This window comes from Callionymus lyra, chromosome 2 (assembly GCF_982586985.1).
Source record: "Callionymus lyra chromosome 2, fCalLyr1.hap1.1, whole genome shotgun sequence".
NCBI lineage: Eukaryota > Metazoa > Chordata > Actinopteri > Syngnathiformes > Callionymidae > Callionymus > Callionymus lyra.
The window spans coordinates 37,690,082-37,717,182 of NC_141819.1; the positions used below are offsets into that span (position 1 = coordinate 37,690,082).

Here is a 27,101-nt window from a genome sequence, read left to right on the forward strand (position 1 = left end):
ACCTTTATTAAAAAAAAAAGTTTCTTTTGAAAATATACATTTTAAATTTTAGCTAGTTGTTTTTAACCTTGTGTTGTCTCTGGGTCAAGGTGACTCAATTACAATCAATTCAATTGAGGTTGAAGTAAGACTATAGTTGATTAAGGAAAAATAGATCCCAGCAATTCAACGAAGACTCTGAGGCTCAAAAACAAATGTGTTTGTGGTATCCCTTGTGTTGTCTTCGGATCAAGGTTAACATTCTAGTCTTTGGGCCACCGGGTCACCTTGACCCAGACACAACACAGGGTTGGACAAGACATCCTGCATCATCTTTTTTTAACATCATGGAAAGGTATATTCCTCTTGTGTTTTTGAATTTGCATAATACAGTGTTTTATAGCAGCAGTTTGTTGTAAAGCAAAACTGAAAGAACACACAAAAGCATTTATAAGAATAAACACTTTATTCAAAATTGTATATACAAACATTTGAGGGGGGAAAAAAATCACAATTTCGTAATCAAATAAATTATTGAGACAAGCATGTATGGTTTAAAGAAGACATTGCAAATCATTCTTTGGAACAAACAGCATTTTAAAGAAATATGTCTTTATTTGTGTCACATAGTTCCAAATAAACAACAGACATCAGCTTTCATTCATTCTTAGCTTTCCAGGCACTGGGTTTTCTTTACTCGACTGGCTCCAACAAACATGTACATATTAGAAACAAATAGTGAAACTGTGATCTAGATGCAAAATAATGAGTAACAAAAAGTTTGATTTAGTAGGAACAGTTGCATGTGTCGTCTATTGTCTTCCTGTTTCATGATGTCTGGTGGAATAAAAGGCTTCCAGAGCAAAAGTGGCTGAAACTGATCCGTCTCTACTGGCTGAGATGTTCTCCCTTAAGTGTCTTCTTTGACCCGACTCTAGCTTAGAGTAGCATTATTGAGTCTGAAGGCAGTAGTGGATGGATCTATTGGCCTGAAAGCCTCAGTAGACAACTCAGAGACTTTAGACACTAAGTATACCTTCTACACGCCACTAAGATACATGGTAACCTGTTGGACAAACTCCTTAACACACTCCGCAATAAGGATTTGGTCCACAATTTTCCCGTTTATCATGATTTCGCTGCTGCTTCTTTTTGTATTGACAATAGAATAGAACAGAGAGATTCTCTAGTAGAACACGTGGAGCCATGAACAAACCAGGAAGCAGCTTGAATATAACTAAAATATGCTTAATTAAAGACACAATGTGGTGTTGTAAAATCTAAAGATACCCCCAAAAAAAAGGACACATTTGTGATGTTCACAAGAATGAAAATCCGCAAGTATGTGGATGAAAAAAAGGCAAGAATGTTTGGATTTGGCTTTAATGGTTTAAGAAGTTAAGAATAAGACTTTGTTTTTTGGTAATTACTGAAAAAACATTATTTCTGACAACTTCCAAAATCTCAAGGATGTTCAGTCCCAGCCAAAATCGATTCCAGTCATTTGGTAAAACTTAAGGTTGAAAGGTCTATAAAAGTCTCTGAGCCTGAGCAGGACCTCCGAGGGGATCTGAGGATGAGTCCGTCCCTTTGACTTCCCCAGGCAGCGAGGCCTGCTGCTGCCCTCCGGCTTCTTCAAGCAGGGGAAGCCTTTGGTCTGGTTGAAGTAGAAGTGCTTGTCCGTCACGACGCGCTTAAGTCCCAAGAAGTCCTGTACTCGGCCCATCTCCCCCGCCGGGTCGGACACCAGCCGTTCGCCGCTGACGAACAGAAAGCTCGACAGAGGAAAGAACCGCAACCAGTTCTCGAGGTGTTTGGCGTAGATGCCGATGCGTACGGCGCTCCAGGACGTGTCTATGAGGCCTGTGGTGATGTTGCGAAAGGCCAAGTTCTGGAAGGAAGGGAGGCCGGGGGATTTGGATACCGTTTGAGTGTAGTCGGAGACCGCCCGGGTCACAGGGTCTCGCACAACCACAATTAGTTTGGTCTGACGGCTCATGAAGAAGACACGTCGAGGGGCTTCCCTGGTGATGAAGTAGCTGGGGGTCTTCTCCATCGTGATCTGACCTTCCAGTGTACGCGGCATCAAGCTCCTGCACACAAGAGGACACAAACAGGTGATTAACACTTACACTTTACTTTCACTAAGCCTGAGAGGAGAATTCCACCAGGCCTTGATACTACACTGTGACCAATAATGGATCCTTTCAGTTGTCCAGAACCAAAAGTCTGTCAATCATTAGATTCGATTTTTTATTGATAATTGCTGCCTGCAAGGAGTTTTATTTTGAAGAAAATATTTCCTCTTAAAATATGTTGGCAAATTAGTAAAACACAAACTTTTTATAGGACCATAGTGTCACAAATAAAACAGCCCAGATCTGCTGCTGGTTGGGTAGTTATAGTGAGATGTATTTTTTATGCATTTGTTTTTTTTTACTGCTCACTTTTACTGTTTTTGTCCTAAACTGGATTGTCCTTGGAACTGTCATTAAACTGGATGATGGTGCAAGAATGGTTGGTGTCTTGGTGACCCGTCAATAGAACTCCATTTCAGTTCATTCTATGCTTCCTTAAGAATATTCTCAATTGGAAATCCTGTCGTTTTAGCAGCATGCGAATAAAAAAAATAAAAAAATGAATGTACCACAGTGTTAAATATTAAACTTGGTGCATATTGTTTTTGGGTTCTGCAACCTGAAGGCTTGACATCCACTGAACGTAAACAACGAGTTATGTGTTTTTCTGGAATCAGAATCAGAATTATTACCAGTCGTTTCTATTGCTCACTTATAAAATGCTGGTTTTGGGAATCAGAGAAGCTGGTCCAGTAGAACCTACTCGATAACTTGATGGGACTTCTCACAGATGTGACCCCCGTTCCCACACCTGATGGTTCTCACTTTCCCATATTAAAAACAAACATTTGTGCTTTCAAATGGACTGATTGAAAAAATAGTCAACATTACACACACCAAAAAAATCTTGCTATAGAAATGATGTACTTTTCAATAAAGTTGTGACGTTTGCTTATTTCATTTCAACACAGACATTTCATGATGTAGTATCAATGTAGTGAATATCTTGATCTTATAATCCATGCGTTTGTGTCTTCTCGTTTAGACTTATTGTAACAGTTTCTTTTTGTGTCCAAACAAGAAGGATCTGTCTCACCTGCAGTTAATACAAAACTCTGCATCGAGAATTCTGAGCAACTTTAGTAGAAGAACTCACATTTCCCTGATCATTGAAACTCTTCAATGGCTGCCAGTTTTTTTCAGGATCAATTTTAAAATTCTGGTTCTTACCTGGACTTTTAAATTATATATTTTAACTAAGTATCGTTTTTTTTATTGTTTAAGCGTTTTGTGACCCTGGTCTAGAAAGGCGCTTTACAAATAACCTTAACTTACTTACTTACTTACTTACTGTATGACAATTTTGCAGATGCCTGGCAATCACACCTGTCGTGCTCTGTCTTACTAGGAAAATATATTTATTTTTAAATGTGAATTAATTATCTTGGCCAAAGCTCTTCAACATCGCGCAGATAATTGATAACCAAGCTGTGAAGTTTACAATATTCCTAAAAGTTCTGTGTAAAACTCAAAGGCTTCCTACGCCATGGTCATAATTACAGAGCTGGACCGACAACCAGACGGAGATAAACATTAGCTGCTGGCTCAGTCACTGTGACGATGTCAAGTCTGTGAGCAGCTACTGTAGGAAAAACCACAAGGTTCTATTAACCCCTTGAAAAAAAGAGTAATTTCCTTACATCTGCTGACTTCCCTTTAACAGGCTCGTAATTCTTCAGACTCCCTTAATTCTTTTGGTTTTCATCTCAGAGGATGGAAATTAGACCCAGGAGCTTTCACAGAATACATACTTATTCTTTGAGATGCTAATTCACAGTACTTTTGATTGAATGAAAGCAAGGTATGGATTCATGTTGGTGGAAAACAATGATTATTTTAGACATTTCTGTTTAACGACACAACAATAGAGGATTGAAAAGGTTGCATCTGATGCTTAGAATTTAAACAAAGGCTTGTGTTTAGGACAAGATAAGAAAGAGATATTATCCAGTAAGATCTTTTGTTAGAGTTAATATCACGTCAAAAATAGGTAATTCAACAGTAGCATTTGATTAACATGAAGATAATTTTGATGGATTGATCTCACAGGACAAACAGATCAAAACAATATCAAAATAACACTGTTACCTCCAGTTAAAGACATTTAAATAAATATCCTTTTCATTTTCGGCCCACAACATTGGCCCAGTGTGTGATTGAGTTCGACCTACCTGCACTAGATGTAGTATTTTGTAGTGCTGGTCTGATGAGCTGATGAAGCTTCATGAAACAGTGTCATGTTGTTTAGAGGTCAGTAGGTGGCGCCATCAGTTTAAAAATGATTTTATGTTTCATTAGAACAGTTGTTCAAAACAAAGAAAAATAGTGCAGAGACGGCCATCTAGTGGACTCCGAAAATAATGACACTGCTTCATGAAGCTTTATCAGAACAACACTAGTATTTTCTAACTTCAAAAAGTGGAAAAAATATGGTTGTGTGAGAAAAAAGGTAAAGTAACATTACCATGTTTTTCAGTCTATAAGGTGCATGAATCATGGTGCGGCTTCAAAGTATTATTCCGTAGTAACATCACAGTGCCTGGCGAAAGAATACTATGGAGCTTCGAACTGTCGTTTCGTAGCTCACAAAAATCGTACTCAAACATTTTGGCAGGTATTTTGCGTCATGTACAACTTAAAACCCGTTCAAGGTCAGTAAATTAAACCAGAATTAATACATAAAGCGCACCTGATTAGAATGCGCACTGTTGAGAAATTAAAGTATTTTAAGTGTGCCTGACAGTCCGAAAATACAGTAGTGGTTGATTTCAAACTTTGATGACTACGTTTCAACATTTAAAAATGGGAAACAAAGTTGGTTAAAATAGCATAATGAGAGTAATCGGGTGATTCAAAGTGGGAGTTTTATACTTTTGGTGTTTGGTAGATTTTCTTAAAGTACTCTGGTTTCCTCACACGGTCCAGAGACCTTGCCCACATAAGAAACAATATTTACTTAATAGAACATTCTGCTTAAACTACAAGCTCTAGTGAACCTCATGTTCCCTCTGTCAGGTACTTGGCCTGGTCACAAAGTGTATTACTGGGAAGACCTCTTTATCCTGTGTGTGTGTGTGAGGACAGAGTATTAGGGTTCATGTTTGAACTATTACCAGCTGCCCTCTGCTTCCAGTCTTCAGCACAATTTTGCTAATTGTTTCCTGCCTTCATCACCACCAAGTCATGAGAGCGCTAAAACCAGCCAATGAGGCGACTGTGTGGATGTCCTTTGAAATTGACATAGATAGACAACAATTGATTAGTAAAGAAAAGTAAAAAATAAATTAAATGCTATTTCCTCTCAGTAAACTTATAATTTACTTGTCAACTTTTCTTGAAGTTTGCCTTTCAGAACAACACAGCAGCAGTTATTTAAAAATTTGAATTAAGGTAGATGAATTGAGTTTTGGGGCGCACAGTTCTCTAGTGGTTAGAGCGACTGCCTAGCAGAAAAAAAGGTTGCGGGTTTGCTTCTAGCTCCAGGCAACCTGTGTTCTTTTGTTGTGAGTTTGTACATCCTGCCCATACACGGGTATAATGAGTACTTTCTTGGCCTTTTAAAGTTTATAGTGTAACTGTGTATTGTTTTTGATTGTTAAAACGCTTTGTGACCCTGGTCTAGAAAGTTGCTTTACAAATAACCTTTACTTACTTACTTACTTTGAAACAGGGGTTAAAAAAAAAGATTCTCATCAAGCACGGTTTAAATGTCGTATTTAATGACACATAAAACTAAGTGGATCAACAATACAAGGCTTAGCAGGAGCCCCGGGCTGCCTCGCACCCTTGGCAGCTGGGATAGACTCCAGACCCCTCCCGTGACCTCGATAAATGGGAGTGTATTGGCAAGAATCTGGCAACACGATACATATCACAATACGATATATATCATGATATATTGTGATACTGTACAAGGATATATTTGAAGTGTTGTCCGAGTATTGTGTTGCAGGATTTACAGACCACATGACTCTTGATGCAGTCATAACTGAGTTGACTGCGTCCTCTCGTCCTCAGTCATCACTGGGATCTTGTTAGATTTCATTGTTTCTGTAGCTGCGGGGGACACACTTTATTAAATATAAACCATAAAATAAATAAGATAAGAAATTGTATCTGATTCCAAAGCCAAAAAATAATAGCAACAAAAAGTTATTGTTAGAAAAAATGTGACAATATTTAGGTGTATGAATATTTTCTTACACCAATAAGCGGTAAAAGGACATGTTAAGAATCATTTGTTCTTCGAAAAGAAAAATAAATAAATATTTCGTTTTGACAAACTGATTCCACATGTGGTCGTACGGCGGTTTCACATGATGGAAGAACTCTTCGGATTGTTGCCACAGTCTTTCCCACAACAAGACACATTACGATAATTATGATGCTTAGAGCTTCCACAAGACACACATCCCATAATAGAAAAGGTTACAACCCTTGTGTCTTGGCGAAACCTCCTCTCTTTTCCGTCTTGATTGTAAGTATTGTCAGCACAGCTCCGGCTGCTTCCTTCCTCCTCTACTTAGATGAGTCAGAGGCTGAGCTGAGTTCAACAAACCTCCACCAGAGCGCCCTAATAACACGCCAGAACACATTTGTATACCAAATGACAGACCAGAACTCGACTATTCGTCTTGTATGTTTACATCAAATGCCACCGTAAAGTAGAGTGTGGTGAGGGAAATGGTTGTAAGCAAACGTCTGAAAGACCCTTAAGTTTGTTATGGTAGGCAAAATTTATGATATTTAATTTTACGTAACATAGTAAAGTGTAACTGCACAATTTCCTGTCAGTTTTATCTTCAGCCAATAAATGTCTTAGAAAAAATAATACTCATTTTCATCTTATAGTAGCCACAATAAGATAAATGCAGGGTTCTCTTTGGTTAATGTATTGATTGTTCCTGCTTGTCAAATATCTACACCGAGTATGAATGACTCTATGAAGAACATTTGTCAAACTCTAGGCACGGGGGTCTACTTAACTCCCCAAATTTAGTTTTTATGTGGCCCACCAGATGGTTGGCTCAAAATGAAAGAACAGAAAATATTAATAAAAATCAAGAGATTCACCCTCAAGCTTTTTTTGTTAAGTGATGTCACCAAATTTGATCGATGATGATCATTATTATTATGATAATGATAGAATGGAAATGTTGTTGATCATTTAGCACATATGTATTGCAAATAGAAAAAGCTAACAGCTATGTTATACTCCTTTTTGACGGCAGAGACATTAAGATACAAGAGGCAAATGAGAATTCCTTGCTTTGTGTAGAATTTTCAGTAGCAAAAACAAAAGTTTTATCAGATTTTTGACAACATGTTAATTATCTATGTTCTACGAAGAACAGTACAATGTCCTTAAAGGGCAACTAATATGTTAATCTAAGGGTCCCCTAAACTGATCTTGGACCTCTATTGTACTCATCAGTATGTGTCTGTTTGTACAAAACTCTCTTTTCATTGAAATATTTACTTGCGCTAATGCGCTTAAGCTCCGCCCACTGAAAACACTTGTTTTTTCGCAAGCTAAACTCTTGTTTACCATAAGTATGCCCACTCTGCTCCGATAGGTTTGTCACACATTGTTGTGAATCCACATGAACTTTATAGAGTAATAACTTCAAACATGGTCATGTTAAGGGACTAACTAACTAACTGCATCTTGGAGGAAGACTTTGAAACATGTCAGGAGAGTTTGGTTTTCACATTCGTTGACCTGATCTGGCCCGCTGACCATAAGTAGAATGGTCCTGACAGTTGTAAGAGGAGCGAAAAAAACATTTAAAAAGCTGATTTTCAAAACGCAGATTTACACATGGATTGGGACCCGAAATAAACTGAACTCTTCGATGAGCAACAGGAATTCCTCCCAAGAATTCTCGGCTAGCGTCCACGTTGGATCTCCTCAGTAACTCCAGATCCAGGCTCTTCTGCTGTGCGGCCGACTCCACTCTTCGCTTCGAATCCAACACACACACAAACACTCCACCACGTCCCTGGCACCGAGCGCCAAACACACAACTTCTGGTTTTCATAAGACATCGCGGCGTTGAGTTTCGGGGCTAACAATATCAAGAAAAATACAGCTAATGCCTCGGAAAGAAGAGTCAAGGAAAACAATCCGGTCTATGTCAGTTTCACTGACTGTGAAAGTGCGATGTATAAGAGTACGCATTGGATGCCAACATCTCCAAAGTCTCGCAGTCTGCTGGGTTTATTTCGGGCCACCACATGACGTGAGTAGCAATAGAGTTTTTATGGATCTGGGTTCCAGAGAGCGGATGCTGGATTTCACTTTCAAATCCAGGGAAAGTTTAACAACTCTGGCTTAACTTGATATTTCAGGCTGTGTATGCCGTGTAACCCGCATGTGTTATTTCTGTTGTTCGATTGGCTGTTGTTTTTGGGGAATCCACTTGGTTTCACACTGCTTCCTCCGAGTCCCCGGCGGCCTCTCGACTGAGAGAACATGCTGGAGAAATTAAACATGTGTTTCCAGTCGAAAAAAAAACGAGACGGTTGCATCCTTTAATCAGCGCATTCTGGCTCCTTCAATATGACTGTCAGGGGCCGCTTTTCACAAATCATTTCTCCCCGTCCGACCCGCGAGCACAAGAACAGTGGCTCGTACGGTGAGCTGGTCCAACATGACAGGATGTTTTATATCTCAGAACAAATGCGAGGCAATCAAACACAGAAAACTGGATCCGTCAAGTTGTTTTCCGCCAGCAGAACCGAGGCAGAACGTGTGTTTAGGCAGCTTCGTATGGAAGTCAATGAATGTTTGATTTAATTCAATCAGTCTAATGGAAGCCGCTCTGTTTCATGAGAGAGGAGCCGCGGCCTCGGCATGGTCGTCGTGTTTACATTCTGGACCAAAAGCTTTTAATCACAAGGCAGGCCGGGAGAGGAGCGTGTTTACACGTGAGGCTGAGGGAAGAATTAACTTTTGAAGTAAAGCTGATGTATGTGTTTGGTTCATACAAAGTTTTTTATCAGCTTTAATTTATGTTTTTTTCATTTTTATTAGTGTGGATGAGGTTAAACACGGCCCGTAAATTATAATAATAAACTGCAATTTTCGAGTCAAACACACTGCTGTTCTACTCGTGTCCAGTGGTTGGCGCAAGAGCAATTGTGTTACAATAGCGAACAATGTGTACGTTTAAAGGTCAACCGCATTTCAGTTGACATCATTCACTTTAGCTGATGAGTTTTTGTTTTTTTATTATTATTTTCTTCCGTTTTACAGCTTTTAATTTTCTATTTTCGAATTCAAGGCATGATGTTACTCAACCCTCTTTAATAGTTTTGACCTCAGATTTCTCTGAGGTGTCACAGGAATAATATGTGGAAATGACAAATGAGGAATTTGTTTCCTGAATTTTAAATTTACACTTTTTGTGATGTTACGCCGTCTACTACTACTTTGGATGTAAGTAACTTGAGTTTTTACATTATTATACAAAGATTTTTATCCACGAACTGTGAAAAAAATAAAAATATTATAATAATATTTTTCCTATACATTTCGTTCTTTATTTGAGATTCACCAGTCATCACTTTTTCCCAATTTTGCATCTAGATAAAGTTATTTCAATAAATCTAGCTACTAGCTAGGGCAAGCAAAGAAATTACTCTTTTAATTATTTTTTTTTAATGTGTTAGTTGTAAAACAATTTGTTTGATTTTAAAAGTTTGATACCAAAGGTTCACATACATAAGTTACTTTTTGATTTTCATCAAACATTATGATATTTTTTAACTAATGTGTAATGAATCTACAACATGGCACTTTCACCAGTTTTAGCACAATGTAATGTCATAAGAAAAACGTCACCATCAGTACTTGTATGACTCCAGAACACTATGACCCCATGTTTTTGTTCTATAATCAGCTCTAACACTGATATATTTCTTTCAAGGGCTTATTCATTTTGGGCGTCTGAGCTTAGTATTCTGAATGACTGCAAATAAACCTTTTCTCAGCGTTAAAAATAAATATACTTGTTACTATTAAATATGTTTTATTCTTTTTTCTACTGCCCTTCTATTATATTTTATTCTACAAATGAATGAAAATGAATTGTTGTGATACCTGTACTACAGTGATTCATATTACATGTTTTTCCAATCTATTTATATTTGCATATATTTTAAACTTCTCAATGTTAAAATTCACAAACACGTCAATAATAAAGTGCAGCTGCTGTTGCTGTTTTTCTCTCGTACAACCTCAGATACAGAGTTTGTATTTATTGTTTGTTCCCAGAGGATGTGTGTGATGCAGACGCTGTGAGTGTTTGTGAATAAGAAAGCAGCTGACAGGACTTTGTGGGGGGCAACACACTCACACACACTCTCACACACACACCTCCCACAGGATGGATCAACATCTGGGAGCAATGAAGTCTGCATGTGTGTTAAGTATCTGGGCAATTGGGGAGATGAGGGAAGTGTTTCTGAGCGAGGAGGGCTCTCTCTCTCCCTCTGAGGGTCTTGAAAAGAGCCAAACAAACTCTGATCCATACCAGCTCGGCCGGGCATCGGGCCAGACCCGGGACCCCAGTGGTTCCCTCCCTCTTCTACCGTCAGACGTATCTTCCAAGCGCAGGTCGTACGGCAGGGACGGAGGAGAAGGACCACCAGGGACCAGGAGGCCTCGTGTAAATCCACATGTCATCGCGGCTGCTTCATTTCTTTACTCCTCTCAAGTTCTGGCTTCTCGTGTTTCCTTGACAGTGAAACTGTTCTAAAAGTATTTGAAACTTCAACGACTTCCACTTGCGCCCCGACACACGAAGACAGATACGCTCCTCGCCGCCTGCGCCGGAGTGTAAACATTAACTCGGCTTGAGTTTCAACCAGTCTTCACGCTGAAGCCGCCAGTTATTCTTTGCTCGCCCATAACAACACACAGAAATCAAGTATCTTTTCCAAATGACCTTTGAACTCTGCACTTCGAGTGAGCCAATATATAAACCACATCTTCTTCCTCCCAGAGATTTTGTTTAAATTTCAGCTTCCTCTTGGCTCCGTCCCCCGTTGTGACATCACAAATAATTCATTTAGAAGATGATGATTGATTCAACATTGTCAGTATCTCGTTGGTTTCCTGAGAAAGATGGGATGTTTGAGCTAAAACCTTATTCATGCTTCCTTAAAGGGGCACTACGTAACATTTTGACATTATTATTTGTATTATTCTGTCAACTATTATTTTAACGATGATCTTCACCATGTAACTTTGACTGGACGACCCACCCGGAGAGTTTTTGAAAACTGCAAACTGCTAAAAAGCGTCGTTTAGAGAGAGTGTTTTATATGAGGTACTGAGAGACTTTCTGAAGTCACCAGGATATTGGCTGAAGCAAAACAACATCTCATAAATACAGCACTATGTATTTATAAAATGAAAAGGTTAAGAAACTCAAAAGAGTCTGTAAATGCTGTACGTGGCAACGGAGCAACAGAGAAGCCACAACGCTGCAGTTACACTGGTCTGACAAAGAGGAAATTAAAAGTTAATAATAAGGGGCAGGTCTCATGTCAGTGGAGAGTCCAAATGGCGGATCAGATCCATCAGCACAATTCGTTTTTCGATTTTTTTTTATTTTTTATATGTGCTGCTGCATTAGTGATTCGTACATTTTTTAAAACGGCTTCTCCGTTCACAAAGTGTAACAAAGTGTAACAACAAACCACAACTCAAGCTTTTTAAAGTACAATCTCTGTGAAGAGTGGAACCTGATATAACATTTTTTTGTGACGTTCTTTCACGATTTATCCTTTTTAAATCACAAAATAAAGTACAAAACTGTTAATTAATTGTATATATTTTTATCATAAAAGAAAATGTGTTTTTTCCATGTTTAAATAGCTGAAGTTAACTAATTATATTTTTTAAGATACACAAATTATGTGAAATATTACCTAAATACGTGTTAACATTTATCACGTTGAGAGGAAATGAGTGAGATGAGATATTCAAAATAACCTTACAAATCCTTCAACTCTCATCATGTGTCGATAAATGACTCGTTGTTTCCACCTTGACCAGCTTGTAGTGAACGTCTCGCTGAAATAGCTGAATTAAAACGGTTGAATAAGAAGGATTTGGATCAGCTGATGAAACGGCATTGAAGATCTAGGTAAATCCGCTCTGGAGTCCTTCAGTGTGATGACTCAACTTCCTGTCAGAGTGTGTGGTCAAGCCTCACACCCTGTGAAGGTCAGCGTCCAGCTCCGGCTCCAGGAGAACCTTCAGAGGTCTGCATCGCTGGTGTAGGTCGGTAGGAAAGAGTTGAGCGATGTGCGTGAGGGGAAAACAGAGGCGTGACACTTCACAGGGTTTTCACACGGTCGACGAGTGAGAAGCGGTTATTCAGGGTTTCCTGAGAGAACCTCTGCTGTCATAATGACAGAGAGAGAGAGACGTCCTCCTCACTGCCAAACCACTAATTCTTCTCTTTGTTCCTCACATGCAACTGCTCACTGTTATTTCCCTTCCTCCGTGTTAATGATTATCAGCGAGAACTTTGAGAGGTCATTAGTTACTGTGCTGCTGCAGACCGAGCACATGACGGACGCCGCTGGAGAGAAGGTGAGACGAGGACAAGAGAGTGTTTGAGGCACATGAGGGGAAGGAGTTTTAAATAAACACGAACACAACATGCATGTATGAATGTATAACACCATTATAATATTAAAGTTGTATATTTTATATTTATTACGAGATTAAAGTCGTATATTTGATTTGATGTGGGATTGAACGTATGTATGTTTCAAATTAATCACGAGATTAAAGTCATATATACAGTATATATTTATTTTTACAAGTGTATTAAAAGTCTTATATATTGCATGATTACAAGATTACAGACATTCATAGTACACTTATCACTAGATTTAAGTAGTATATTTACAACATTAAATATACATAGTACATTTATTACAAGATTAAAGGCATTTATAGCACATTCATTAAGGGATTAAAGTTGTATATACTGTAATATACCAGATTGAAGTCTTATCATGCAATTTATTATGTGATTCAAGACATACATATTTCATTAATTAATAGATTTAAGTCTTATATATAAATAATACGAATGTTACATAGATGTGGGATACGTAGTGAAATTGGTTTGAAAAGAACACATTTTGCATATTAAAATACTGGATACTTTACATATTTGAGTATATACAGTAAAGATGAAGTCATATATGTTACAGATGAAGTCAGAACACAACATTAATAAATGTAAAAGCTATTGAAGCACTAATGTTGATGCATTGAGAACTGAAGGTAAAACAAGTGGTTCTCTCTGATTGCTTCCACTCATCTCGTCTTATCAAATGGGAAAATCTCCCGTGTAGTTCCTGTCGGGCCCACAGTGGTCCATTTGTGTGGCTTTATCAGTCGGATACCAGGGGCCCCGGGGCCCCACCCTGTCTTCATCAGATCTTTAAACACAAGGGTGGATTTAAACGAACCCCCAAGACAATAACTGCAAATATTAATGATGAAATGATAGTCAGTGCCGAACCCCTGGTACAAGGGTTCATCGCCTTCTTACTTTTTAAAAAACATTAAAGACTTCAATATTTAAAACAAAATCAAATTGAAAAATCTACGAGTTTAATCATTTTTGTAACATTTATTAAGTTCCATTAATTCATAAAAATAACATAAACTTGGTTGTTTTCATCTAATTTATATCTCCAAACATTCAACCTCCAAAAATGTTTACCTTTTTATATCATTGTTCCAAAAACACTGTCGATAAATCCGCAATTACTTTTAGATATTTGGCAGATATCTTGGCTGAATAAATAAACAATAAACAAATAAAAATAGCATGAACATGTTCATTTTTGTGAACAGAGGAAAGTAGATTTGTTTCTATATAATTCACTCCCGCAAAAAAAAATTCAGAAGAAAATTGCTTTGAGCAAAAATAAATTTTTAATCAAAAATAGTAGTAAAAAATACATGTCTTTTATATTTTTAAAATTATATATATATTTTTTAAACATACAAAACTTTCATTTCAATAAAAAAAAAACATTCAAAACATTATTCTATTTTTTTTTTCACGTTCATTTTTTTCATTTAATCCTACTACTAATCTTGATTTGTACTGGATTATTAGAAGAAATAACACACACACACACACTTGAATCTGAATGCATCGTCCTGGTGCTCGTCTGCTCAACACTTCCAGTAGATCATGTGGTGTCAGTGACATGACATCATGTATGTATGTATGTAATTCTCAGTAGCGCATGTGTTCCACTGTCTGTGGTGCAGATGAGGTGAGAATAAACAACCACTAATTCTGCAGATTCTCTTTGAACAAACACACGTCGGACCTGCAGCAAACACAAACCTCCACACATCACATCAACTCGGTCTTAACACCAGAATCAGCAGGACTCTCAGAGCCAGTTCCACCACGAGTTCTGTCGGGCCCGTCTCCACCACTAGACGGTTCAGAGACGACTGACAGGGCGGTTCAGAGACGACTCAAGCACTTCTGGCTGGACATGAGTTCCAAAGTTTCAGACGCAATTAATCTCATTTCCCCTCAAAATGAGAACAGACGTTGAGTCAATGGCAGCGCTGCTCTCTGGCCGGGGTTTTATCCCAGCAACCTTTCCTCGAGAACATCATGTCAGTCCTGTTTTAGCAAGTTTAAGATCTTGACGTGAAAACTCTCTTGGTATCATTCACTGTGGATCCTTGCTAGAGACGTCAGCTAACAACCTTAGAACTAGTGGCTACATTCATAAATGCTAGTTTGCTATTAAGCATAAATGGGACAACTTGTGTTGGTCCTTGAGGAAATATTAACCCAGAAACTTGAAGGAATTGAACGTAAATCTTTCATGAGTAAAAACCAAGTCACTATCTGGCTCAACTCACATACACCTGAGTTAACTCATCTTTTTAGGTTTTTAAGTCAAACTGTCAGAGCTTTAGATTAGAAAATGACAAATGCATAGAAGTATATCAGTATCAATTTAACAGTTTGAAACACTTAAATGTTATTATTGAAATGTATTTTTAGCATTTAGATTTTTTTTTTTATAATTGAATCCAATCATTTCTATGTTGAAACTGTAATTTGTTTGTATGGAAACGTTTATCATTTCAATCATGTGTATATTGAAAGGTTGTTTTTTTTTTCTTTCTAAATGATTAAATATATATTTTTATTTGAATTAAAAAATAAAAATAAAAGTAGAGTAAGTAGATGTGAAACATTGTGTAAACAAAATTAATTCATTTTGAGAATATTGTAGCGTTTAAACTTCAATATGAAAGTGTTTTCACTGTTAAATCCTATAGTTATAGTCATTATATAGTTAAAAAGCGTTGTATAAAAAATATATTGAAAACAAATGAAAACACATTTTCAACATAGAAATTAAACAACCTTTATTTAAAGTTTTAACATGTTTTAATATTAAATTCACGACACTAATATACTTCCGTACAAGTTGGATATTGACATCAAAGTGTTTTTTACGTTATGTTTTCTAATCTAGAAATGTTAAAGAGCAGACATAGACTTAGACTGAAAATAGACTTTTCTCTACTATCATCAAGTCAAATAGTTTATTCAAGGCTAACATTGTGTTTAAACCAAAGACAACTTTTCTGACACTTCGAGTGCTACTGGGATGCAAGTAGTCACCAGTTTCAACGAAAGAAACTGTCTCTTAAGTTGCAGCCAAAAAAGATATCGACAGGTCTTATGTCAGTGGAGAGTCAAAATGGCGGATCTTAATGTTCAGCTGAAAGAGTTTAATTTAATTATTTGTCGAACCTTCCCTTGCATTCGTAGCTGAAACATCTGGGCTCTGATTGGTCAATACTGGTGTGCTATTGTTTGCACTTCAACTGAAGTGCAAACGTTACGACAAGACTGTTGTTATGGAGTTTCTAGGCATTACTTTAGCGCGGCTAGCTCTACATTAGCCGAGAATGCTTTGATGCTGACTGGGAACACCAACCTTCCAGGTGGTTCCCACAGTGGTCCCGGCCCCTCTCCTTCCTGAGTGGTCCGACATTGAGCAGAGCTGGACACTGCTGACACCTCCACAGTAACACTAGCATCACTTACACACTCCATTATGACCAGGCTCTCAGGGTTAACCGGTAAACAGTGGTTTTCTCCGCATTTATCTTCTGTCCAACAAAACCAAACAGCAATAACTCCGAGTGCTAAACCTGCTTCCCCGACTCAAACATGTTTATGGGGGACATTACTTTTCTGCTACAACTTCTGTTTTTGAAATCAGTTTTTATGAGATGTTGCATGGGAAGCATTTCAAGATATGTTGCATTTAATGATGTCGCTATGGTCAGTTGTTAAATAGGTGGAACGTTTTAAAGCTGCTGATGCATCAACCTTAACAAGATTCTATAAATACACTCGTGAACCACAGCTGATGTCTTTCTATGCAACATTTTAGGTTTCTTTTCTTGTCCTGATCTTATGACTTTGAGTGTTTTGACGTGTTTATTTTAAGTTTCAAACTGTTTTCCTTTTCCAATTCCACACATAAGAAATTATAAGCATCGTTTATCACTTGCTCCAAGGAATATTTTGGTATTGATTCATTATAAACAATTGTATGTAGATTTTGAAAAAGAAATGCATCTTGGCTGAATAAAATAAAACCCATCATATTTCGAGAATATTGTGTTTTTTTGCTACACAAAAAGGACCAAACAAAAATAATTAAAAGCAAATAAACTTAATATTTAGATAGAGTAGATTTATTTATTTGTTATTTGATTTAAAATATACTATATATAAATATAAAAAGAAAAATGTGGAAAAGTGTGAAATGCTTTTTTTGACCCAACTATATTTCCTGCATTCAAATGATTTATTTGTTTTGTTTTTCTTTATATAAAAATAAAATGTAAACAGCAACAACAACAGCATAAAGGTGTAGGACATCAGAAATTAAGAACAAGGGAGTTTTATAGATCACAACTAAAATATAAACTATCTTCAATAAATGTTAACCTGCATTCAAAGCAATAACATCTGTTGGAAATTAGATATAAATAAAAATTAAAAACAATTTCACCCACAAGACAGAAATGAAAACACATCTAAGTGAATATTCTAGATAATTATTGACAGGCTCGAGATGATGGCGAGGAGAAGAGTCGCCAACAACGAGCTGTCAAATTATTGATGAGTGAGTTGGATGTAGATTATTTTCACTTTGGAGTCAAAATCAATGTATTGATCACCATCCTGACCTCATAATTTACGGTGACGACAACGAGGTTCCACGTCTGGTTCCGGTGAACAGTTACGACATTACTTTGCAAATCAAATCTTGTTTATAGATATATGTTAATATAAGAAGCTCCAATCTATACTCACCTGCTATACTCTTAAAAGTATCTCAAACTATTTACAATGTTTTATCTATTTTTCTTTTCTCGCTTCATTGTTTACATATCATTCAAGAAAAAAAATTGTTATCATGGACAACTGGGTTTTTGTGTATATTAGCCTGCTATGATAATCTCTCTGTAGACGTAGGAATGTTTATGGAGGAATCTTATATTATGTCTTAGCTTTTAGCTATTGATATCATATAATAATAATAATAATAAATATATATATAATTATAATATATATATAATAATATAAAAATAATGTATAATAACACAGAAATCTCATCCATTTATTTTACGTTTACAATTATTTTTGTTATTTGTTTTTTTTTGTTTTTTGTAGGTGAGTGACGGCTCCTTGTTATTGTTTGGCTCTGTAGCAGATGCATGTGAATGTATATTAAAACATATCACAGAAAAAATATATAAAAATAGTTTTATTTTATCTTGATTTGTTTGCAATATATATTGTAGGATGTAGGTTATACTAGGGTTAAATAGTTGCTCTTTGACTATTTAATTATGGAACTTCATCTTAGATGTTGTGTTCTATACAACAAATCACAAATATAAATACATAAATTAGTCAAACAAAATGTATATTTACCAAACAGGAAATGTGATGTTGTCATTCTGAGGGTGGATTTATTTCCACTATATATTTTCTTTAACTTCAGTTTTACTTTTCTTTGTATGATCTCTGAGATCCATAATTTCTAGAGGTCACCATATGAACATGCACGTTCATCAACTTTGATTTTGAGCCAATAGAAGACAGTCTGAATATGACATGAGTTCGACACATGATTTAGTCTAAGGATCTCAAATCAACAGGTGGAACCGGAACTTCCTCCTGCATGCGCACGGAGAGATATGTCCTTTGTGATTGGCTGAATGGAGCGGATTAAAGGACGCAGATATTCCAGTCTAGGTGGTGCTGATCCATTTAGAAAGAACGGATCGAACACAAAGGAGATTGAAAGGGTGTGTAGATAATAAAATAAACTCTTTTCTAACTAGACAGAACTTGTCAGACAGTTTTACATCACACATCGAAGAACCTGAACAATCCGATACTTCCTCTCACGGCAGCCCGGGGTGTAAATGTCAGGGCAGAACGAGAGTAACGGCCTCTTGTCAAGGAGATGGAATATTCTACAGTCCATTCATCTGCTGCAGCCGGTGATAAAGCCGGAGACGGACGGATCAATGGAGAGAACCCGTTTTACCTGATCGATGGCAGGGGATGACACATACGTCTTGGTGGAGATTTGTGAAGTGAAAGGCAGGAGAGGTGAAGCTTCCACGGAACAGTCATGGTGGGATGGAATATTCATGGCCTCAATATCAAATATTACTGCATCAATGAGTGTGGAACTCAAGATGATTGATAAAGGAAATCAATACACGGTTGATGTTCAGAAGAGACATCTTTGCTCGACCTTCATCTGGTTTACAGCTTGTCATGTGTCCGGACAGATTATTAACGCAGGGTTTATCAACATGTTGGATGGAGAGAATTCATCGAGATCTTAAAATCACCCACGAGCCCTGTCCCTTTAATATCATCATTATCACTGTAACTGTTGCAGAACACTTATCAAGTATCTTTACAGATGTATCTGCTCACATCTATATTGGTGAGACATGCTTTTTTATGTTTTCAACACTTTAAAATATATATATTAACACATTTGATATATATTTTAAGTACTGTGTCTGTATTTAACATCTTGTAAACCATGTATTTTTAACATCTATGTATGTTTTTTCATATTTCAATAAATATGTATTTTAACATTTGTGTATGTTTATTTTTTTTAAATATGTTTGAATCTAATTTTTAACATTTGTGTATGTTTTTTAACATAAACATATATCTTAATTTCTTGTCAAGACACGTTTTATCATTTGTACATAATTTAAAAAATTGTATTTGAACATGTGTGTGTGTTTTTTAATCATTTTTCAAATATATATCTTGACATCTGTGTGTGATTTAACATATATTTTAAAGATATAATTTAACAATGTTTCTTTAAATAAATGGAAAAAATAGATATTTTAACATCTCGGTTTGTTTTTACCCTATATTTTATTATATTTTCACATCCCTGATCTGTTTTTTGACATGTGTGTCTGACATTTTAACATCTTTATGTGTATTTAAAGATATTTTAAAATATATATTTTTATACAGCTTAAAAAAATCCCTAATTAAAAAAAAAACTTTAAGGGCAACTAATGTGAAACTAAAACTCTCCTGACTCACTCACATGTTCCTTTGTTCAAACAACGAGTCACTTGGAGGTGAAGACTTCCTGGATGGATCACGCTGTGTTGAAAAACCTCAAAATTTGACCCAATCACAGCAGAGTGGGTGTGGTTATGGTAAACAATATTTAATCTTGATAAAATAAAAAAATAATGTGGAAAAGTGTGAAATGCTTTATTCAGACCCAACTATAGTTTCTGCATTTCAGTGGGCGGGGCTTAAGCACATTTTGTAATGTAAATATCTTTATTAAAAGAGAGGTTTGTACAAACAGACATATACTGATGATTACTATAGAGGTCCAAGACACTTAATGACGCTTTAATGTTCAATTCTTCAAACCATTACTAATAAGGATCGAATCAACGTCAGTCACACACTGTCATCTCCGTGAACCATGATCACAGCTACATCCTTCATTCGTCCACTCTTCCTCAAGCACATGTGCAGGACATCCTAACAACTTCAAACTGGAGGTTCTGGAACTGCTCCAGTTTATCTATATTCTCAGTCTTTTCCTCATCTTAACCCAAAACTGGACCTTGGATAAAACCCGATCAATGGGTTCTAAAGTGAATGTCAGGTTGATTTCATTTGTCGCAGTTTCACGTATATGAAGATAAAACCCGTGAGTTCTCTGTTGCGAGCGGAGCAGTGAACACACACGTCTGCACGTCGAGGATGTATAAACCTTCATGCTCCGCCATCAGACCACAGAATGGTTTCCAGTTGCTGGCAGAGCAGAGGCTTTTCCACATGTAAGCATTTTTTTTCTCCAATAATTTGCCAAAGGCTTCCTTTAAGGATGTCCATGTGTTTGACTTGGTTACCAGCTGAAGGACTCTGCCAGACTCCTCCGAGCTCCAGCGCACAAACACTATGAGCAGGATGAAAGTGAGACTTTCTGAAGGTTGGAAGGTCCGACTCTGATGGATTTACATGATTCCACGAGTGTTTACCGTGTAAATCTCACAGACCAGTGAGTGTGTGGTGAGGCCAGCATGAAATCACTGCAATAGGAGGACAGGTCTGTTGCTGAGGTTGGGGTAATGTTCGCCAGATGACGAGGCCCGGGGGCCAAATCTGGCCCGCCGAGTCATTTTATGTGGCCTGTTGGATGGTTTTCTCAAAATCAAAGTAGATTCGTGTTCATGGTGATTTATAAAGGTCGGTGTTCAAGATAACATAATATATTTGGATGGCAAAGTTATACAGCATCTTTAAATAACGGTAAAAAACGGTTTAGTAAATATAAAATGTTTTTCAGTATTAAACTATTTTTGCCCCTAAATGATTGAGTTTAGCACAGTTCATTGCAAAATGTAAACAAATATCATTTACGGGGAATGAAAATACATTTTTAAAAGGTTGAAAAGTTAACCGTGTTTTAATGAAAGATTGTTATATTGGTGGAAGGGAAAAAAGAAAAAGTTAAACATATATGCAACAAAGAAAAAAGAGGAATTTGGGGGTGAAAAAAAGATTAATAGGAAAGAAAAAGTATATTTCAACAAATTAAAAAATATCTTAAATTAATATTAATAATAATGGTGAACAAAAAAAGTTAAATAAAATAAATATTCATTAAAAAAATAAAAAAAATATTTTAAATGAAGAAATGTAGGGAACTTAAAAAGGTATATTATTATAGTCAATTTAATGTGTAAAAAGAAACAAAAAAGGGTAGAAACAAAAAAAAAAAGTTCAAATTTCAAACGGAAAGAAAATTAAATAAGAAAGTTAAATAAGAAATAAACTCGAAATAGTTTTGAATGCAAGTGAGTAGGAACAAAACTTATAATAATTGAAATGAAGATTGCATGGGGAGAAAACGAGGAATGAAAGAAATAAATCTATTAAAAGAGAGAACAGGACATGAGCTCAAAGTCGCGGCAGCACTGAAGCAGATGAGAGTTGACTAATGCTTCATGAGACCTTGTTGAGGAGCCACTGGGGGCCCTGATCCCTCTCACCCCCCTCGTGTCCCTGAGCTGTCCGTGTTAATGCTGGCCTGTCATTACAGTCAACCAATTCACACCATGTTGACTTGAGCTGTCGGCAAATTAGACCAAAGCAAAAACACTTTACATAGGGACACTGGGGGGGACAGTGGTAGAATTAAACAAACCAGTCAAGAGGTCAGTTTCTTATAAACTGAGGAAGGAAACTACCAGCGACCTCTCACCTCTTTTGCTAGTCAACCAGCTCCTTCATTATATTGTAAAAATAAATACTATCTTAAATTAATAAAAAAAACTTTCGTTTTACTTCTGATTAAAGGGATGCAACTATGAATTATTATAGTCATCTGTATATAGTTCTGTAATTAATGAATTCATCGTTAACAATGATTTTTTTTACAGACTTTTCTTCCCTCAGCCACATATGATTTTTTTTTTTAAATTAAAAAATGTTAATGTTTACAAAGTCCATTTTCCTTAAGTCTGTACAATGTTACATTGACATCAGTTGAAGAGAGGCTCACATCCTATCTCTGACGGATGACATCACTCCAGCATATGGTTTCGTAAGAGACTCCAACTATCAACAAATGTTGTGCTATTTTATCCAAATAAACCGTACTGAATTACAACAATTTAAATTGCAAAGTAAAAAAATGATAAATTAATAATACTTGTGGAAATTAAATCTAAAATGAATAGTTAAACAAAAACCCTTGATATAAATTGTGTGTATGAAGAAATCTGGCATTTGAGTTTTTTTTCTCTTAAACCAAATAACAGCATTCTGTCCCTGAAGTCTGACGTGGCTTCACCCTGAGCCGGTCATTACCTGACAATATTGATCCATCTATATATCTTCTGCTCCTCACTTGTCCATTTCTTCTCTCTCTGTCTACACCATAAACACTTATCTCTCTGAAAATGACTTGAAAATTGAATCTGTCATATTTCAAATTATCGAAGGGGTCGATATGTGTCACAGGAATAGTCATAACCTCCCCCTCCTTTAAATTGGGAGAACCCGCCAGAGAGATCTCCGACTCATCCTTAAAACCCAGGTCTACAGCCCATCCTCCCCACCGTGATCAGGCGTCAGAGGCCCCCGGGGGACCGAGGCGGACATGGGAAGCAGCGCATCAGCTCAGCAAACAGCAGTTTATTGGCAGGAGGCTGAACTCGCTGGAAGATCTCAGCAGAGCACCTTATTGCTGCTGAGAGATATTAATGAAGAGCAGACGGAACGATCTGGAAAGATTTGCTTCTCTGTTCATGTCAAGCAGTTTCACCTAAAACTGAACTTCACTATTGTAAAGTGTCTATAGTTAAGGTTTGATATTATATATTAAAATAAAATGCATTTCTTGAGATTAAAAATATATCTTTATTCTTTTATATCGTTTTTATAAAAACTGTTTACAAGAAAATACTGACATGGATTTTACTCCCATGCTAAAGATTTAGAGCAGACCTTGGGGCCCATGCAACCCTGTATTTATGTGGCCCTGTTAGAAACTTACAATTTTATTTTGTTAAATGTTGACTAGATGTTTTTGTTATGTTTTTTGTTTGTGTTCAGTTTTCATCATTTTTGCAAGCATTGCCCATTAAAGAGATTAATGTGAATATTAAAAAAGATATTTGGAACAAAAATATTGTATAGCAGAAATAAAAATAAAAGTTATATAAAACAAAATCATTATTGAAGCATATTTAGCTTGATTTTATTGGATTTTTTGTAACAATTATTTCCTAGTTACCATTTACCATTATATTAATACTTTCTTTGCTCCTTTATTGTTGTGTAATGGCCCCTCACAATATTCACTGTATGAAATGTGGCCCCTGAAGAAATTGAATTGCCAACCGTATATAATATTGCATATAAAAAGATAACATTTAATTATTTCAAAAACAGTGCAATTCATAATAAATTACAATACAACAGGTGTTATTATAAATAAATAAATTATGTAATATTTAATTTTATATACTTTTTTAATTAAAAAAGAGCACTACAGAAAATATGAAACCATTACCCATAACAAGTGACAGTATATGTTCAGTTGAACTAGTAATAAAGTTGTTAGATAGCCAGTATTATGTTTACCTTATGCGAGCCGCGTAGATGGAGTCAAGATATGGCCCCCGGTCTGGGTATATAAGCTAGTAGCTAGCTAGTGAGTAACTAACAAATTAATTTGTTTTCACAGATGAGACTACTTGTTATGTTTGATGTATTGTAATCTTTAGAAACGTGCTAAATGACACAACTATACAATAAAATACAGTAGGTTTTTAATTTAAGACATCGGCGTAATGAACTAAATCAAACATTTTTTCTAAGCAAATACTTATGATTAGTTTCAGGTATTTTATAAGAATTTCACATTTTTAATTCAATTAAAATCAATATTTTTCAAGAGAGGTTAGCTACATTAGCTTAGCAGTATACAAAAGTAGGATATATTGTCGGACATGCATAAGCTAGTAGCTAATGGTAAGCCACGAGTGCCAAAATTAGTTAATGAGAAAAGCGATTGGAAATTTAGTAAAAAATATATATATGTAAATGACATAAATAAAAATTACAAATGATTTTCTTTTCATAGATCAGCCTAAATAAAATGATCAATAATGACGAATATAGAGTCCACAATAAGAGCCCATATGACCTTAGCTTAACTTAAGACAAAATGCGAATTATATAGCATGAAAATACTCGATATGAAAGCATGGATTCGCACTATTGCTAAAAATTTCACATCGGTATATAAGATGTTTATAAAGATTTAATTTACATTAATTTAATTATTAAATATTGTGTTTAAAAACATGTAAGGAAGAATGGCGGAAGTTTTACAGGTGAGAAATAAAAAGTGTTTACCGGTCTTCCTCGCGGACCTTTGCCCTTTTTTTTCCATCAGCCATGTGAGTAATAAAGAGTACAAATAAAAGAGCCATATAGAGTCGTGTTTACCTGTACCAGTCCAGGCCCCTGTCGTAGAAGCGGTCAAAGAAGTGCGGCTCCGCGCCCACCGCCCGCACGTCCGGGTGGATGCGCAGGAACTCCAGCAGGGCTCTGGTCCCCCCTTTCTTCACCCCGATGATGACGGCCTGAGGGAACTTCTTACTCCCGAAACTGTTCGCTATAGAGATGTTCGAGGACTGCGCGCTGCTGTCTCTCAGGTCCGACAGCCGCTCGCGCACCCGCGTGTGCGTGTCATCCGGCGGCGCGTCCTCGCTCCTGGACGGGGTCTTGGTTCTGGGGTGTCGGTCGAACACCGGGCGCGGGAGAGACTCGCAGAATCCATTGAGGCAGTAGAAGAGGTAGGTGAAGAGGACCAGCATGGTGAGGAACACGGACCTGGACTGCACCTTCAGGTGTCCAGAGTTGAACCCAGCGCTCCATTTACTACATCCCATGAGTCGCAGTCCTGGGAGCCGCGCGCAGGGAACCTTCCATGTCACAGTGGACTCCTCACGTCCAGCATCAGATGGAAGATCCTCTTCCACGCATGTTCCCGGGGCAGGTTCGTGAGAGTGGCCCCGCGGATCCCGTGTCTCCCGAGCTCTTGGCTCTCACCCGGTTGTGGGAGACACTCACCCGCTCGTCCCGTGTGTCTGTGGCAAATCCACGCCCTGTGGATCACGCACGCCCTCTCGCTCCTCACACGCAATAAACCATCAGTCAGCAATGAAAGAGAACTTGGAAACCCAGAGCTTTAAATCGAATTGAACAGTTTAGTTAGTTTAGCTTTGGGATGTCCAAGGTTCTTGAAGAGTGGCCCTGATCTCTCAGGTTTGATTTACCTTCTTGACGTGTTTATTTTGGTGTTGTTTTCTTAAGATGGTGAAACACTCTTGGTTCATGTTGTAGAAAAAGTGTCAACCCCAGTGAATTCCAAAACAAATTTAAACTTGCAAATCAAACTGGATTAACCGTTATTGGGTTACCTGAATTTCTGGAATGTATACCTTTTATCCACTAACATCAGCCGTCATGAGAGCAGCAATGCATTATGGGAGGCAATGAGGAAGATTTACGTATGAAGTCATTATGAAGTACATTCAAAACAATATATTATAGTTGAATTGAATTGTATAAACATTTTCCATTAGATTGTGTAAGAAAAACGAATTAAAATTCTATCTTTTTCACGCTCAACTAACCAAAAACAAGTAGATCAGAGGAGTTCAAACATTTTAGGAAGATGGCCACATTTGTACTGACTCCTTTAAGAAACATCTTAAGACGTTTCTATTTGTTCAGGCTTTTCCTTGAATTTCTCGAACTCCTGTGTTGTTCTCGGTGTTGTCTTGATCTTTGAAGTATGTACTGTTTTGAGTATTGTTTTGATTGTTAAAGCGCTTTGTGACCCTGGTCTCGAAAAGCGCTATATAAATAAATATTACTTACTTACTTACTATTTGATTATTGGAAACCAGCGAGGGCCAAACATCATACCCAGAGTTATCTCATTCAAGAACCACAAAGTATCTATACCATCATCCAGTTCAGCAGAAAAATGTTTTTCACGGACAATTGAATTAGCATCAACATAGCTTCACCTTGTGCTTTTTTCAATTATTTGTCTTAGAAAGGTTATTGCTAAGTGTTTAAATATCGTGTATTTGACATTCTCTCGATAAATTCAGAGACAGTGGCCCGCATTAAATCGGCTTAAGGGCCAAAAATTGACTCTGGATGTATCTGAAGTAGATGGATACAGTTCATCTGTTATATTCCATTGAACTCAATGCTTTTTGGGGTCTAATGTCACAGGCCATTCATAACAATATTGAGGGCAGGTGGAGGCCCACGAGCCTTGAGTTTGATATCATGTTGCGATTTGTGATCCTCCAATAAAATGACAATATATTCAATCAGAGCATTCAGAACGTTTATAGCTGGGATTAGACAACACAGCGATTGTTTAGGGGGTTGATACATTATTAAATAAAATGAATTAAACAAATAAAATATGTGGATATAATGTAACATTATAAAATACGCGACTTCTACATTAAAGTGGTCATATGAAATATAAATAATTAAATAATATTTTGTCACAGTAGACTTGCTTAAACAGGCTTTCCCCTGATTTTCTGGGATTTTCTGTGTTGTTCTTGGTGTTATCTTGATCTTTTAGTATATCTTTTTTGAGTATTTTTTTCCCACTATTGTTACGAACTTACTTATTGTTACTAACTTACTAATTTTTGGTGAAATAAATGCTTAATCCCTGCAGTGTTACAACAGGGCTGTTGTAAAAAATAAAACAGGGAAATGAAGCGGCTCTTTCTGC

At 36.8% G+C, this 27,101-nt stretch overlaps 1 protein-coding gene across 1 annotated transcript; it reads right to left on the minus strand.

The window, feature by feature from the left end:
- Positions 1-426: 426 nt before the first annotated feature.
- LOC148086770 (heparan sulfate glucosamine 3-O-sulfotransferase 6) lies at positions 427-25,334 on the minus strand. Its single transcript, XM_087783054.1, has 2 exons — positions 24,773-25,334; positions 427-2,072 (listed from the first exon to the last, which is right to left on the minus strand). Exons 1-2 carry the CDS (start codon positions 25,216-25,218, stop codon positions 1,454-1,456), a joined length of 1,065 nt encoding a protein of 354 aa, XP_087639180.1. The 5' UTR covers positions 25,219-25,334; the 3' UTR covers positions 427-1,453.
- Positions 25,335-27,101: the final 1,767 nt, after the last annotated feature.